Source organism: Delphinus delphis, chromosome 14 (assembly GCF_949987515.2).
Source record: "Delphinus delphis chromosome 14, mDelDel1.2, whole genome shotgun sequence".
NCBI lineage: Eukaryota > Metazoa > Chordata > Mammalia > Artiodactyla > Delphinidae > Delphinus > Delphinus delphis.
This window is the reverse complement of record NC_082696.1, coordinates 7,425,646-7,441,352: the sequence shown is the minus strand read 5'-3', so window position 1 is coordinate 7,441,352 and position 15,707 is coordinate 7,425,646. Positions and strand designations below refer to the sequence as shown.

General features: G+C 42.9%; 1 protein-coding gene across 3 annotated transcripts in view; it reads left to right on the top strand.

Annotated features, from left to right (window-relative positions):
- Window positions 1-3,026: 3,026 nt before the first annotated feature.
- The window catches only part of MAP3K4 (mitogen-activated protein kinase kinase kinase 4), a 110,496-nt gene continuing 97,815 nt past the window's right edge, over window positions 3,027-15,707 (top strand). For all 3 annotated transcript variants that reach the window (XM_060029666.1, XM_060029665.1, XM_060029667.1), the window contains exon 1: window positions 3,027-3,340. In XM_060029666.1, coding sequence (XP_059885649.1) covers window positions 3,204-3,340 — 137 coding nt within the window. In that variant the 5' untranslated portion in view covers window positions 3,027-3,203. The remainder of the gene's footprint in view (window positions 3,341-15,707) is intronic.

Here is a 15,707-nt window from a genome sequence, read left to right as displayed (position 1 = left end):
TTACCTGATCAGCTCGATGTAAATTTGTTTGGCTCCTGCTGAAGCAGACAGTACCCTCGGGTGGAAATGAAAACAAGTCTCCCTGACGCTGGTCTATGTTGCTGAGTGTTTTTGTGGCAGGTGCATGTGTGTGCCTCTCTGTTCCCTCAAAGTCAGTGGTCAAAGCTGGTTGAATACCAGCATCGAAGAATACATGGTATAGTGTTATTTAGAGGAGAGGGATCTGTTTGATTCTGTAACATGTAAAGCTAATATGTCTTCCAAGAAGGATTCTGGCTTGGAGGATTGTAAAGGAACATTTGGAAAACTAGAATTACAGAAAGCTGGGAAATACTTTGCGGAGTTTTCTTCACACAGTGGCCTTGAATTAGTGTGTAAAGAATAGTTTTTATTAAGATGAAATCAGTTTTTCCCTTTTGGACTATTTTTAAATCACCATCTGAATGGACGCCAATTCATAGCCTGCAGGTGTGCCCGCATCTTGTTCCTGCCCTAGGGAGAGCTCGTCACCAGGTGAGAGGGGGCCTCCGAAGAAGCAGGCACGGCTTAGACTGGGAAGGGTGGGCCAGGTGGAAAGGTAGTGTGATGGAACAGAACCTCCTTTTGCACAATCCGAGTAGCAGGACCAAGTGTGGAGCATGTGAAGAACTCAAAAAGGTCCGGTAAGGACTTTATTGTGACAGCAACGAGATGTCAGGAAAATGAATTAGATAAGAGTGACATGTTTAGATCAGTTTAGATCAGAAAGGCTACTGTGGCCTGCAGCATGAGAAGAGATTGGTTGGGGAGCGAGCACTCCAACAGGCAGGGAGAGCTGGAGACTGTCGCGGTTATCCAGGGAGATGCGACAGTGGTCTGAGCTAGCTAGCGAGGATGGAGAGAAGTGAAGGGATTCCAAAGGGAGGGAGAGTTTGATGGGACTTGGACCCATCAGTCAGGGGCTGAGTGGGTGGTTGTTCAGAGTTCTGACTGGGTTAAGGTGCTGTAGTTCATCAAGTCAGAGAACACAGGCAAGGAGTGGAAGTGAGGTTGGTGTGCGTAAGAAGGAAACAAATTCAGATCTTGAAATCTGGAGTACTGAATTGCAGAAACGAAGTGGCATAGAATAGGAGGAGAACAAAAACAAAAAAGGCTGATACGGGACACAAAATTAACTTGAATGAAGAGAAGATTCACAGCACTTAAATTGAACACTTAGTACTAGTTAACTTGGGTCTCTACGTGCCTTACATGATTAGTTAAGTGTAAATTTGTTTGATTTCTGCTAAAATAGTACCCTCAAGTGGCAATTAAAACAACAGCAAACCATACATCTCTCAAATGCTGGTCTATACATCAAATATTATAGATTTACAAGCGGGGAGACCTGAGGACAGGCCCCACGTTGACTGTCTTCAGGAGTTATTTGTGAACTATAACTGATTCAGACTCTTACAATCCTTAAAGATGTGTTAGTGAGGATAAAGTTAAGTGATTTGGTCATACTACTGTTTCAAAAGAAAATTTGAAATTCAATAAGTAAGAAGTTATCACAATTTTCTTTTGAAATAGTGCTATGACCAAATCATTTAACTTTATTCTGACCAATCTGTGTAAAATAGCATCGTCCCCTCCAGCCTCTTCTCAGTTTACATTTCTCCATAGCAGTTATCACCCGCTGATATGCTAAGTATTTACTTGTTTGTTTTTCTTCTGTCCTTTCTCTTCCCCTTACTCATCCAGGATGTTATCTCTACCAGGAAAAGACTTTGTTTTGCTTACTACTATATCCCCAGCGTCTAGCTTAGTTCCCGGCACATATATGCATGTAGTAAGTATTTGTTGAATAACTGTTTTTGAGTAAATAAAATGAATGTCAATTTGGAAATTCAGCACTACCAGGTCATATAATAATAGGCTATCTTAATCAAGAAAATAGACTGAACAAGTTCTTAAACTACAGAGAAATTTCTGTAAGGTACTTTGAATGCACTATAGCTAATTTCACACATATGTGAAATACATGAATATGTATATACAGTATAATGTACTTATGAATGCGACATAGCTAACTGGCCTTTAAATATAATCACATTTAAACTTTTCCATCTTGGCCACTTTTCTTACCAACGTTTAATCAAAACGTGTATTTTACATACTCAAGCTCCACCAAATGAGCTTTTGAAAACCAGTGCATTTGAATCAACAGAAATGTACTTAATTTTAAACGATACTGCTTTTGAATTAACTCTGGACTTCACCTTAAGGGAAATTTTGTAAATATTTGCAAATTAAAACTGTGAAGCCTCAGATGCTCTCAGAGTAAATGAGGCGGTGATATTTCAACAGTATTTTTACAACTCTGAAATAATCTTTAGAACTGTTCTCTTCTTTCTTTTTTTTCCTTTAGTGTAGGAGCACTCCAGCCCGAGTTTCTGGAAGATCAATACCAGATTCCAGAGGTTAGAAGGTTAGATCAGTGTTCTTTCCCGCCCTGCTGATAGCAGGGTAACTTTAATGTTGTGCGTTTCCAGAGTCTGTTTACACAGTCTCAGAACCCTGAGTCTTGTGTGTGTGTTGAAGATTTCTCTTTCATCGGAGTGCACCCCCGGCCCCCCAGGACTGACAGGTCTCCCAAAGCCTCCACGCCCGCGTGTGAGCTGTGAGCGTTACATCCATCCGTGTTTCTGAGGATGGCATCTACGTTTGGCGACGATCCTCTTGCTAAAGTTCACAAAGCACTTCAAAGTCAGGAGTCGCCGCCTAACCCAGGCCGCGATGCCCTTCCCGGGGCCCTCGGTGCACGCCCCCCGCTGACCACCTGGGAGCACCGGCGCGCACAGCCCACCGCACACTCCCCGCAAGCGGAGCCAGACGGCGGCGGCGGCGAGACCCAGCCCCCGGGGCAGAGCGCCGCTACCCCAACCTGCTAGCTGTCTGCCGCCCGGTCTCCCACGCCTCCACCCCTCCCCTCCCCTCCCCGGCCTTCCCCGCTGGTCCATCCCCGCGCCCGCCGCCGCCTCCCTGGGAAGCTTGTCCCTCGCCACCCGCCGTAGCCCGGCGCTGGCCGGTCGCCGTCTCCAAGATGGCCGCGGCGCGAGCGGCTCCTGCGGCGGGCTAGAGGCGGAGGCGGAGCCGAGTCACTCCTGCACTCCGGGGCTCCGGTCCCCCGCGCCAGGCTGCAGCTTACTGCCCGCCGCGGCCATGCGGGGCTCCGTGCACGGATGAGAGAAGCCGCCGCCGCCGCCGAGCTGGTCCCGCCGCCCGCCTTCGCCGTCACTCCCGCCGCCGCCATGGAGGAGCCGCCGCCGCCGCCGCCGCCGGAACCCGAACCCGAGCCGGAGCGCTGCAGGGCGGCGAGGTGAGTGGGGCTGCCGCGGCGGGCCCGGCGCAGAAAGCGGGTCTCGTCCTGGCCCGAGCTTGGTCGGGGGCACGAGGGGGCGTGGGGGCCTCTGCTTCCCACCAGGTGGTGCGGGAGCATCCAGGCTGCCGGGCCGGAGGGGCGGGGTGCAGCCCTGGACGGAGGGCACGGCGGCCGGGTCGGCCCAGGGACTCCTGCCGGGGCGCCGCGGGTCCGGCCGAGCGCTCAGCCCGCCGGCCCTCCTTGCAGCATCGCCGCGCGCCGGGAATGCGGCGGGGCGGGAGCGTAGCGGGGCGCCCCTCGTCCTGCCTGGACTGGCACCCCTCCCCCTCCCCCTCCAAGGCTTCCGAACCGGCGCCGCGCTGAAACTACGCCCCTCGTTACTAAGCGAAAATGCTACCTCCCCCTCGCCCCCGCTCAAGTAAAGAGGTAGACGCTCGTGAAACAGATGCACACTGGCTGTTTCCCCTTCGTTCTCCTCCTGCCCTCCGTTTGTCTCCCCCCGAGTGTGCCTGCTGTCTCTCCTGTGAGAAACTGCATTTAGGCTGTGCAAACAGGTTGGTTTCTCTTTCTGAGGGCCCTTTACCGGCCGTGAGTAGTAGCGTTGTGCAGATTGTTGCTCACACGTGCACATCAAGTGAAGGATTGATTTGTCGAAAACTTTGCTCCCACAGGAAGCTCTAATATGGAACTTTGGTACCCAAAACATTCGTTGCATTCTGTTCCCTAGGGGCTCTATTACTGAATTCTTATGTCATTTTTCTGATCGGGAGATGAAATTCACCATAACTAAGAATTTCCCTCTTATATGCCTCCGTTTGTATGTTCAAATGCCCTCTTACCCCTGTCTTTTGCATCCCAGTGTAAACTTGCAAACTGCTGCCCCCTGTCCCCTGTAAGGAAAATACTTCCACGTCTCCTCTTGCATCTTGCTATCTTGCTCTGTAGTTGCAGGAATAAGGGAGTTAAGTGTCCTCTTTCTTTTTCCTCCTTAAAGAAATTTTAAACAAAGTCTGCAGCTGTAGTTAGAACTGAATACAGGAACCACATTCGTGCTTGTTATGACCCAGTCGGCCCAAACAGATTTGTTTTGTTTTTACAGGCTGTGAAGAAAGTCGTTCTTCATTTTCCTTAACTCTGAGGTACTTCCGAGATACTCTTGTGAACTTTTAGGGAACAGCTTCTGTAAATAATGGTACATGGTGTAATGAGAATTCATTTTGGTCCTTTGGAACACATCTAACATTTTTAGAAATTTTGTCAGAAAGTTTATTATATAAATTTGGTAGTAGATTCATACTTTGAGTATTTTGACTCCTTTAAGTTTTTCTTTAAAAATAATAATAGCGAACACTTACTAATCGTTTAAAATGTGCCATTTCCTTTGCTTCTATTAACCCATTTAATCTTGACCAACAACCTGAATAGGAGCACACTATTACTGTCTCTTTTTAAGATGAGGAAACTGAGGCACAAAGTTAAGTGTTTTGTCCAAGGTTTCACAGTTAGTGCTGAACTCAGGTCTGGCTGCACATTCCCTGCTCTTAACCGCCATGAAGAAGAGAGTTGATTTCATTATACAAACGGGCAGATCAGAAGTTATAATTCTGTATAACTGTACTCTGGGAAAAAATGGATGTGAACATTCTTAGGTAAAAGGAACAGAGCGAATTGCAAATGTGCTGTAAAAAATGACTGTTTCTCTAATGATAAAAAGAAACCTTGAGTTTTCAGCCAGGTTTCTGTCTTTGTTATAGTAGAAATAGGTCAGGATAATCGGCTTCAACTTTAAGTGAACAGCACTGTACAGAACAAGAAGATCTTAGAAATATTTTTCTTAGCAACATTGCAGTTAATTTTACAATAGCAAATCTGTAAAACATTACTTGACAAAGCTGTTATTTTTTCTTTTATACGCCCTTATTGTCACCACCACCTCTTTAATACACAGAGCTGACCTCTGACCAACTTACTGTAGATCATTAGTAAAAGATGCTTCAGGTGCTCTGCAGTTGTTTATTTGAATTTCTTTTACCTGTGTTTTTAACCATTTTAAAGAAGCTCAACATGCATTTTCAAATAATGCTAGATGCCACATTTAACGCATAGGAGACCAATAACGTGACTTGTGCTACTAGGTTAACTGGTCTGGGACAGACCAGAATAAAGCTCCAGCTGCCATCTTTGTTCATGCACTTCATGTCGGTGTGTCATCGATGAGGAAGGCTGATCTGATGCACAGGTCTTTTGTGGAAAGCAGGCCCGCACACGTTGGCCAGTGCAGCAGTGCGGCAGGTGCCAGCCCAGTACATCTGCTCCGCGTGTGCTGATGTGAGAGTTATGCAATGACCGGGGAACACAGAACAGGTTGAGAAGCGATAGTGCTCTTATGGGTTTACTGCCTGTTGTCAGTGGTGGATACTTCTTGTCCTTGTTTTTGATAAATAATTCATGATAAGGATAGCAGTTGTTATTGTTAGTGATTAAACTTAGAAATAAGCATTCCTCATAATTTCTTTTTTAAGCTTCTGGGTCAGTTGTAGGAGGATCCTGAGATTATAAGGAGAGCTTTTAAAACTAATTTGGAACAATTTACTTTTGTGATTTCTTGAATCTGCATTTAAAAGAAACACAGGTCTTGGCTATTAAGGCTGATACGAGACTGCTCCTATCTCCTGTAAGCTTTCATAAAAATGTTTATGTCAGGGCTTCCCTGGTGGCGCAGTGGTTAAGAATCCGCCTGCCAAATGCAGGGGACACGGGTTCAAGCCCTGGTCCGGGAGGATCCCACATGCCGCGAGCAACTAAACCTGTGCGCCACAACTACTGAGCCTGCGCTCTGGAGCCCGTGAGCCACAACTACTACTGAAGCCTGCATGCCTAGAGCCTGCGCTCCTCAACAAGAGAAGCCCGCGCACCACAACCAAGAGTAGCCCCCACTCACCGCGACTAGAGAAAGCCCTTGTGCAGCAACAAAAACCCAGTGCCAAAATAATAAATTAAAAAAAAAATGTTTTAAATAATTTTTTAAAAAAAATAGCCTCCTTATTCTCATTTATTGACCCGTGTAAAGTACTTGTTACATGAAATAACCTTTTTTAACCAGTGACTTTATTTACTTTTTATAATATGGTTCTTATAAGTTCATTTGAAAAAATGGGTTTCACTACTAAAAAAGTACTTCAATATTCTGTCCCTCCTGGTGGTTTGATCTCTCCCTCTCCTTGAATGTCCCCTTGGAGCCTGCTTGTTTCAGTCTTGCCATTGGATGTCACTTATTTATTCTCCTTAGCGAAACCCACCTTATGGTGCAGCTGCAGGCTCTCCTGGCAGCATCAGTGATGGGCGTGGCTTGAGACCCTTACTAGGGGAGATACTGTTGGCAGGGGTGGCTTTAGGCAGAGAAGCAGTGACCACACAGCAGTAACAAAGGGCTCCAGTGATAGCAGAAGCTCCTTCATGTTCTGAAATGGGGACAGTTCATCTTTCAAGAAGGACTTTGTGGTTCCCTTTTTTTTTTTTTTTTTTTTTTTTTTTTTGCGGTACGCGGGCCTCTCACTGTTGTGGTCTCTCCCGTTGCGGAGCACAGGCTCCGGACGCGCAGGCTCAGGGGCCATGGCTCACGGGCCCAGCCGCTCTGCGGCACGTGGGATCTTCCCGGACTGGGGCACGAACCCGTGTCCCCTGCATCGGCAGGCGGACTCTCAACCACTGCGCCACCAGGGAAGCCCTTGTGGTTCCCTTTAATTGTCATATTGTTAGAAGTTGCTTCACTTCTTTCACTTGTGTTCTCTTAATGTCTTGTAGATCTTGTTCTGAGCCCTGCTGAAATAAGGGGATATGAGGTCTTGATTGTTTACTGGATACGTTGCCTTAATAACTTCCTGCTACTTAATAATTCCTCATTCTTTAGTGGTTATAATTTTTACTCATAGCATGCTGTTGTTTTAGCCTTCTCATTTGACCAGGTGGTGTGTATTGTTTATAAAGACACTTTGATGCCTCCAGTCAGTAGGCCATTGGAAATAATTTCTTTAAAGAGAAAATGGGGGAAATGTTGGAAAAAGAGTTTGGCCAGTGACTGCGGTGGGTCTTTATAAGCCGGCATTCCCTGGGCAGCATACGGTAAGCGGGGTGCAGGTACTGTGCTTCAGCTCCTACTTGGCTTTGTCTGTACCTGGTGGGTCAGTGTATTCTTTTGCCTGTAGAAAGCCAAAGTATAATTAAGAGATTGATGGGTAAGCATGGCATCAGCTAGGGAAATTAGTTGAATGATCTCAGTGACTAATGTTAACAGACCAGGTTGGCTTGCATCCCAGCAGGCGCACCCCCTGCTTCTAGGATGAGAGGCAGGTAACAAGAGTCTTACTCTTAGGTTTTCGTTTCCCTAGACTTCACACGGGCTGTTGTTTTTCTTTTCCCTCTGGTCACTAACTTCCCTCAGTTTGTTAGGTTATAGTGTGTTTGTTTTTAATCTTCAGTCTTACTTTAATTAGATTATGACAAACCTTGCTTTTCCTGCTTTACTTTGAGGTATATTGTATCATTGTCCCTTAAAGACATCTGTTTAAAAAACCCTCAGAGGTAGATTTTTACTAACGGTAAGTCTCAGAGGATCACCTAACTGTCTTCACCCTCCTCATAATCCACTCCTCTGACCCTGCCCCCGACAAAGAGTCCTTTGGCGTAGTTTCTGGAAAAGGTGAGGCAAAGATGTCAGTGGTTGGTGCTTTCATAAAATGCTTTTTGACTCTTGTGAGTATTGTGTTCAAAAAAGATCATGATGGTATGTGGTTTTTCTGGATTTGTCATAAAATTAAATTTATTTTTATTTTTTAAATAAATTTATTTATTTTTGGCTGCGTTGGGTCTTTGTTGCTGCACGGGCTTTCTCTAGTTGCAGCGAGCGCGGGCTACTCTTCCTTGCGGTGCACGGGCTTCTCATTGCGATGGCTTCTCTTGTGGCAGAGCATGGGCTCTAGGTGCACAGGCTTCAGTAGTTGTGGCATGCAGGCTCAGTAGTTGTGGCTCGTGGGCTCTAGAGTGCAGGCTCAATAGTTGTGGCGCACGGGCTTAGTTGCTCCGTGGCATGTGGGATCTTTCTAGACCAGGGATCGAACCCGTGTCCCCTGCATTGGCAGGTGGATTCTCAACCACTGCGCCACCAGGGAAGTCCATAAAATTAAATTTAAAAAATTTAGACCTACATGAGAATTCTGTGCAGCTATTAAAAACTATGTTTTTAAGGAATATTCAGTGACATGGGCAAATGGTCATGATATAATTCCTTCTAGATAAGGCTTCATACAACTGGAACCTGAGTATCTACTTTTAAAGAGATTCTCAGGTACTTCAGATTTATACATACCCACCACTGTGTTCAATGAGAAAAGCAGATTATACAACAGCATGTGCAGAAGATGGTAGCCAATACTTGAGGTGGCTGCTCAGCTCGTACAGATCTCTCCACCAGCTGTGACTGTCCTGCCCCCTCACCCAACCCCCCCTCTCGATTCTAGCTCCATGGTACAGATTGGAGCTGCCCTCGGCGTACGCACTCCTGGCTATAGGGATGGGCGCTTGATGCAAGCCAGGCCATTCGAGTTCTTTCCTAGGATTTTTCAAATTGGAGCTGGGGGACAGAAAAGCTCTTTTTAGTAACTGAAATGTGTACTGTGGAGTCCTGAGCCTAGAGCTAGCTCCCCGAACCGTAGTCACCATCTCACAGAGAACTAGTTTGGTTTCAGACAGTGACGTTGAACCCCAGAGAAAAGAAGAGACCAAAAGAAGTCTTTGGCTATTGTCCTTTTATGCTACATTCACCCCCATTTTTCTCTTGATTCGATATGTGAATTGATAAATTCTTTATTTCTGCATAAACCATTAATAATTTGAGTTGGGCTTCTTAAAATCCTTATACTTAGTATGAACCCATTAAAAAAAGTATGTATGTGTCTAGAAAAAAGGTTGAAGGGATACATTCTACTTTTTTCCTAAAATTTTTTATAATGAACGTTACGTGTTTTTATTTTACAATAAAAAGCTAGAGAGCCCAAATTCCTGTACATTTATCATTTTAAGTCTCTTTACTTTGCATTGTTCCTAAAATTGAAATTGATAAGATTCTATATGTTGTATAAAGAGACTATTGTTGCCAAATTTTAAATTAATTTAAATTTTCCTTTTTAAAATTTTAGTATATATGCACTGTCTGAGCTGACGATATCCATTTGGTTTTCTTTAATTATTTAGTTCATCCTGGATAACAGAGTTTGTAGTTGAGGTACAAGCAACATCAGCAGTAACAAACAAAGGGCTTTGCTCTGTGGTGGCCTTTATAGTCATAGAATTATTACTTCGATCTATAACTATATTCTCAACATGTATGTTATGTTAAAATACTTTACCCTTTTTAAGAGGCATGGTTGAAACCACTGTATTTTAAAAGGAACATTATTTCTCTGGAAAGTAGGTGTGGTAGGTACAGTCTTATATTTCCCACAGACCTCACCCTCACGTATGGAGTGCAAGTTGCCTTTAGATATTTATTCACTGATGGCATAGGCAAAATGAAAATTCGTTTTTGACCTGTAAGAACATTCGTCGTATTTCGCAGACATCAGTAGAAGTATTAGTCTCATGGATCGTATGGGTGCCAAGTGTTTATAAAGTAGCAGGGAAAGATATTAAGAATATATTAGGCATTCTTTCGAAAGCGTTTCATAAGAGGATTTCCTTTCAGCATAATTTCAGAGGAAGTAAGCCTTCTGTGGAAAAAAGTAGATGCTAAGCTTTAAAGCTGATCAGATTTGATGTTTTCAGTGGAGGTTTTTTTTTCTTTTTGCATGTGAGCAGGCTATTTGAGGATACTGCTGAACTGTAGAATGTTCTCAACAGGGCTTATTAGAGGACAACTAGTTTGGAGATGTAAAATTAATAGAAATTGTCAACCTTTTTAGTCTTTCAGTGGAAATAGTTTGGAAGAAAATTTAATACATGCATTAAATTTATTGTACCATTAAAATTCTGAAGTCTTTTTGTGTAGGAACATAAAAATATAGGTATAAGTTGGTTTTCTCACAAAATTTTTTTTTAAATAAATTTATTTATTTATTTTTTGGCTGTGTTGGGTCTTTGTTGCTGTGCATGGGCTTTCTCTAGTTGCAGTGAGCAGGGGCTACTTTTCATTGTGGTGTGCAGGCTTCTCATTGCAGTGGCTTCTCTTGTGGAACACAGGCGCTAGGCGCGTGGGCTTCAGTACTTGTGGCGTACGGGCTCAGTAGTTGTGGCTCACGGGCTCTAGAGTGCAGGCTCAGTAGTTGTGGCGCACGGACTTAGTTGCTCCGTGGCATGTGGGATCTTCCTGGACCAGGGCATCTGAGCCATGCCCTTCATTTTAGAGGTGAGAAAAGCAGCCTACAGAGGCTGCAGCTTCCCCAGGGTCACAGCCTAGGACCCAGGTCTCCAGGCTCTCACCTCCCGTTCCTTCTGTCACTCTGTGCTCCCGTTAGTGTCCAGAGCTAAAGGTGCTCTTCAGCTCAGGCCCGCACACCAACCATGGATGGAATACTAGGCTTTCTGGATTAAGTGGACTTTACAGGGTGGAGAAGTGATGAAAGATTTGTTTTCAGAAAAAAAGAAAAATGCAAAAGAAACACCCAACCCTGAAATCTCCCCCAAACTCATTGTACGCACCTTTTTTTCCCATGAAACTTTGTTTCAAGTTCACAGAATAAAGAATCAACCTTTTTAGAGATCGCCTTAGTTTTTCTGTGCTCAGTCTTTAGGTCAATCAGGCAGTAAGATTGTAATTTCTGTCCCGGGGTGGTGATGTTGAAACTCTGGCCGTGCTTGTGACCTATGGTAGGAAATATGTTTTACAACAGTATGTGGGTGCTGTATAACTGAAACAAAAATTTATGAAACAGTGTTTGACCTTGTAATATATGATATATGCTGATAATTCTTGTTTTGTTCTCCTACTAAAAAAATTGTTCATCATGACTCATTAAATTGATTTTATTATCCACAAATGGGTTGTGACCCTCATTTTGAAAAACACGGCTCCACCAAAATTTTAAAAAGATGCTATTGCAAATACTTTGTCCTTTGTCCCTTGAGATTGAGTCAGGAGAACAAGTATTGTGCTTATCCACTAAATGGTCAAAAGGCGCTTTGAAGAAGCTAGGCACGATTTGGATCCGACTGTTTCTTCTTTGAAAACAGCATTATTCCCCAAAGGCAGGAGTAAGAATGCATCTTATCCTGTGTCTCAAGGTTGTTCTCTCGGTTGCTTATCCTTAAACAGAAGGGTTGTAAAGATGAGTTTAAAATTTGGTATTAATTTTACAGTAAAATTTGTGTTGGACTGTATGAGTACATTAGATAATTTGTTCATTTTTCTCTGAAACACTAATATGTATTTTAATTTTTTTTCCAGTAGAGCAGTCCTCAAGAAAAGAAAAAAAAGGAACTCATTCTCTCCTGCTCTGTGTGTGTGTGTGTGTGTGTGTGTTAGGGTACAGCAATTTTCACTGCAGTGAAGTATATTTTTATTTATTAAAAATTTATTTTTTGGCTGCATTGGGTCTGCATTGCTGCACACAGGCTTTCTCTAGTTGCGGCGAGCGGGGGCTACTCTTCATTGCGGTGCGTGGGCTTCTCATTGCGGTGGCTTCTCTTGTGGAGCACGGGCTCTAGGCGCGCGGGCTTCAGTAGTTGTGGCTCAAGGGCTCTAGAGCGCAGGCTCAGTAGTTGTGGCACACGGGCTTAGTTGCTCTGCAGCATGTGGGATCTTCACGGACCAGGGCTGGAACCCGTGTCCCCTGCATTGGCAGGTGGATTCTTAACCACTGCGCCACCAGGGAAGCCCCCCAAGTACATTTTTAAGAAAAGGATGACCTGGGGTGTTATATTTTGCTCTCCTTCTTTGCCTTGTTAATTCTTCCTCCTCCTCCTGGTCTTCTTTTAAGCATTGCTTACTTCAGGGTCAGCTTTCCCTTAACCTCATACCCCTTCACTAGAAGTTAGATTAAGTCCCTCTGTTCTGAGTCTTCCTAGTCCCAGTGGTTCTCCACCATGTTCTGGCATCTCACCATTTGTAATTATCTACTTGAATGAACGTTTGTTTATTGTCTCTTGGCCTCAATAGCCATCAGACTCCAGGAGGGCAGGGATGTGGTTGTTTGGCTCACTTTTAGGTCTCCGTTCCTGGCACAGTGTCTAATGAGTGGTAGGCTCTCCACAGGTACTTGTTGGATGGAGGAGGCAGTGGATATATTGGAGGGCACAGAGGTATTGGTACTAGACAGACAGGCTTTGAATCTTACCTTTTAATTAGTAGCCTCTGATTTGGGGAAAGTTACTTAACTTCTCTCAGAGTCAGTTTGCTCCTTTGAAAATCAAATAATAATAGCACCTCCTTCGTAGGTTGTTACTAAATTAAATGAGATAATGGCCTTTTATATAAAGTGCTCAGTAATTTAGTTCTCTTTATTAATTTCTTTTATTTTTTCATTTAAAGTGAAAAGGGAGGAAGTCCATTGTAATTAATTTTCATAAAAAGCCATCAGGTATGTTTTGAGGCTAGGTACATTTTAAAATAGCTGCAGTAATCTTTATTCAAGAAACATTTGTTTTTTCCATGTCTGTTGAAGTCATAGGAGGAAGAGGATTTGGGGACCTGGCTTTTCCAAATTCCCTCTTTTGCTTCAGCTGTGATTATTTTGCATATTCCTAAAGGTGTTTGGAATTTTGACACGAGCATCATAAATCATGACACTAAAATCAGAAGTGTTTACACTACAGGTTGAATGACTCCTTTAGGTCATGAGGCACAGCTCAGTCTTTTTTCTCTGGAACTTCTTTTTAGTTGTTTGGTTAACTTGACGTGTCTTTACAACTTAGATTACGACTGTCTTCATTTTTTTAAATGTTGTGCATTATGTTTAAGAGTAATATTTTCCAAATTGGTCTAGCTGTAGCCTTAGAAAAGTGAATGAAATCACTTTTCTAAATCAGTTAGAAATCTCTCTGATTATAAAAGTAACACGTGTCAATTGTAGAAAAATCTGAAATGTATAAAGAAGAAAATAGCCAGTCATAATCCTACCATCTAAAAATAGTCACCATTAACATTTTGGCATATTTCTTTCCTGAGCTTTACCTCTTTACCTCTGTGTGTGTGTGTGTGTGTGTGTGTGTGTGTGTGTGTGTGTGTGTGTGTGTGATTTATATATTGGTTTGGCCAAAAAGTTCGTTCGGTTTTTTTCCTGTTAAGACAACTAGCAGTGCTTAGTTGTCTTTAATTTCATTCCAGACAATTTTGTTGGGTTGCATTGTGACATATACCCTAACATATCAGCGTGCATTTAAAGAAAAAACTTATCAAAATTGGTGGATTTTTGTGTAGCCATTTTAATATTGCAGGTGGGAGGGAAAAAGCAACATTTTCAGCATATTATGCTTTATTATTTCAAGAAAGGTAGAAACGCAACTGAAACCCAAAAATGATTTGTACGGTGTGTGGAGAAGGTGCTGTAACTGATCGAACGTGTCAAAAGTGGTTTGCGAAGTTTCGTGTTGGAGATTTCTCGCTGGATGATGCTCCACAGTCAGGTAGACCAGCTGAAGTTGATTGTTCTCATTAGTTGAGAACAATCAGTGTTATACCACGAGGGAGATATCCGAATTCTCAAAATAACCTGCATCAAGCATTGAAAATCATTTGCACCAGCTTGGTTACATTAATCGCTTTGATGTTCGGGTTCCACATAAGTTAAGTGTATTTCTGCATGAGATTCTCTACTGAAACGTAAGGAAAACGTTCCGTTTATAAAACAAATTGTGACGGGTGATGAAAAGTGGATACTGTACAATAATGTGGAATGGAAGAGATCGTGGGGCAAGCGAAATGAACCACCACCAACCACAGCAAAGGCCGGTCTTCATCCAGAGAAGGTGATGTTGTATATATGTTGGGATTGGAAGGGAGTCCTCTATTATGAGCTCCTTCCGGAAAACCAAACGATTAATTCCAACAAGTACTGCTCCTAATTAGACCAACTGAAAGCAGTACTCGTCAAAAAGCATCCAGAATTAGTCAGCAGAAAACACATAATCTTCCATCAGGATAACGCAAGACCGCGTGTTTCTTTGATGACCAGGCAAAGACTGTTACAGCTTGGCTGGGAAGTTCTGATTCATCTGCCGTTTTCACCAGACATTGCACCTTCGGATTTCCATTTATTTCTGTCTTTACAAAATTCTCTTAATGGAAAAAATTTCAATTCCCCGGAAGACTGTAAGAGGCACCTGGAACAGTTCTTTGCTCAAAAAGGTAAAAAGTTTTGGGAAGATGGAATTATGAAGTTGCCTGAAAAATGGCAGAAGGTAGTGGAACAAAAGGGTGAATATGCTGTTCAATAGAGTTCTTGGTGAAAATGAAGAATGTGTCTTTTATTTTACTTAAAGACTGAAGGAACTTTTTGGCCAATCCAGTATATAAATTACATATATTATATATATGTTTATATATATATATATTTCCCCTCCATACATTTTATCTTTAGAAGCTACCGTATCATGAGCACTTTCCCATGTTTTAAACATATTTAATGACAAACAATATTCCTCTTTATTGGAATACTGTAATTTAACTGTTTTTGAATTACTTTGACTAGAGTTCTATAAATCCTGACTCATTCCACTGATGTGATCTCAGAGCTGTTTAAAGAGGCCATCAGAAGCCTGTACCTGAAAGTATAACACATGGGAGAGTCCTTTTCCACCGGCCCTGAGATGGCCCTTCTTTGTTGAAGACGGGCACCCTGGACTGTAGCCGATGCTAGGTGCTTTCAGGGAAGCAGCCGAGTAAAACAAGCACCTGTCTGTAGGTGATGGAAAACTTAAAGTGGGATGTAGTGATTCTTATTACATAGTATTGGGGGTAATCTCTGTCTGCCAGTGGGAGCCTCTGTTGTGTAGCAGCTGCCTCCTGACCCCCATTGAGTGTTTTCTGATGTTTCTATTCCAGGAAGCTGCTTGTGATCTTAATTAATTTAACTAGTCCTTTGTTGGACTTTTAGGGTGTTTCCATTTCTTTAGCTATTATAAGCAACAATGTTATGAACATTCTTTTTGGCTCAGTCTTTATGTATATCCAAGATATTTTATTAGGATAAAATCCTGGAAATGAAATTGCAGTATTAAAGAGTATACCTATATATATTTTAGGTATAATCTGTTCCTCTCTAAGTACAGAATTTTACATATTGAATTATATATAATAGAGGTAACTATATAGGCAATTCACAGAATTTGATAATACAGAGATGAAAGAGAAAGAGAGACCAATTGACCAATTAGG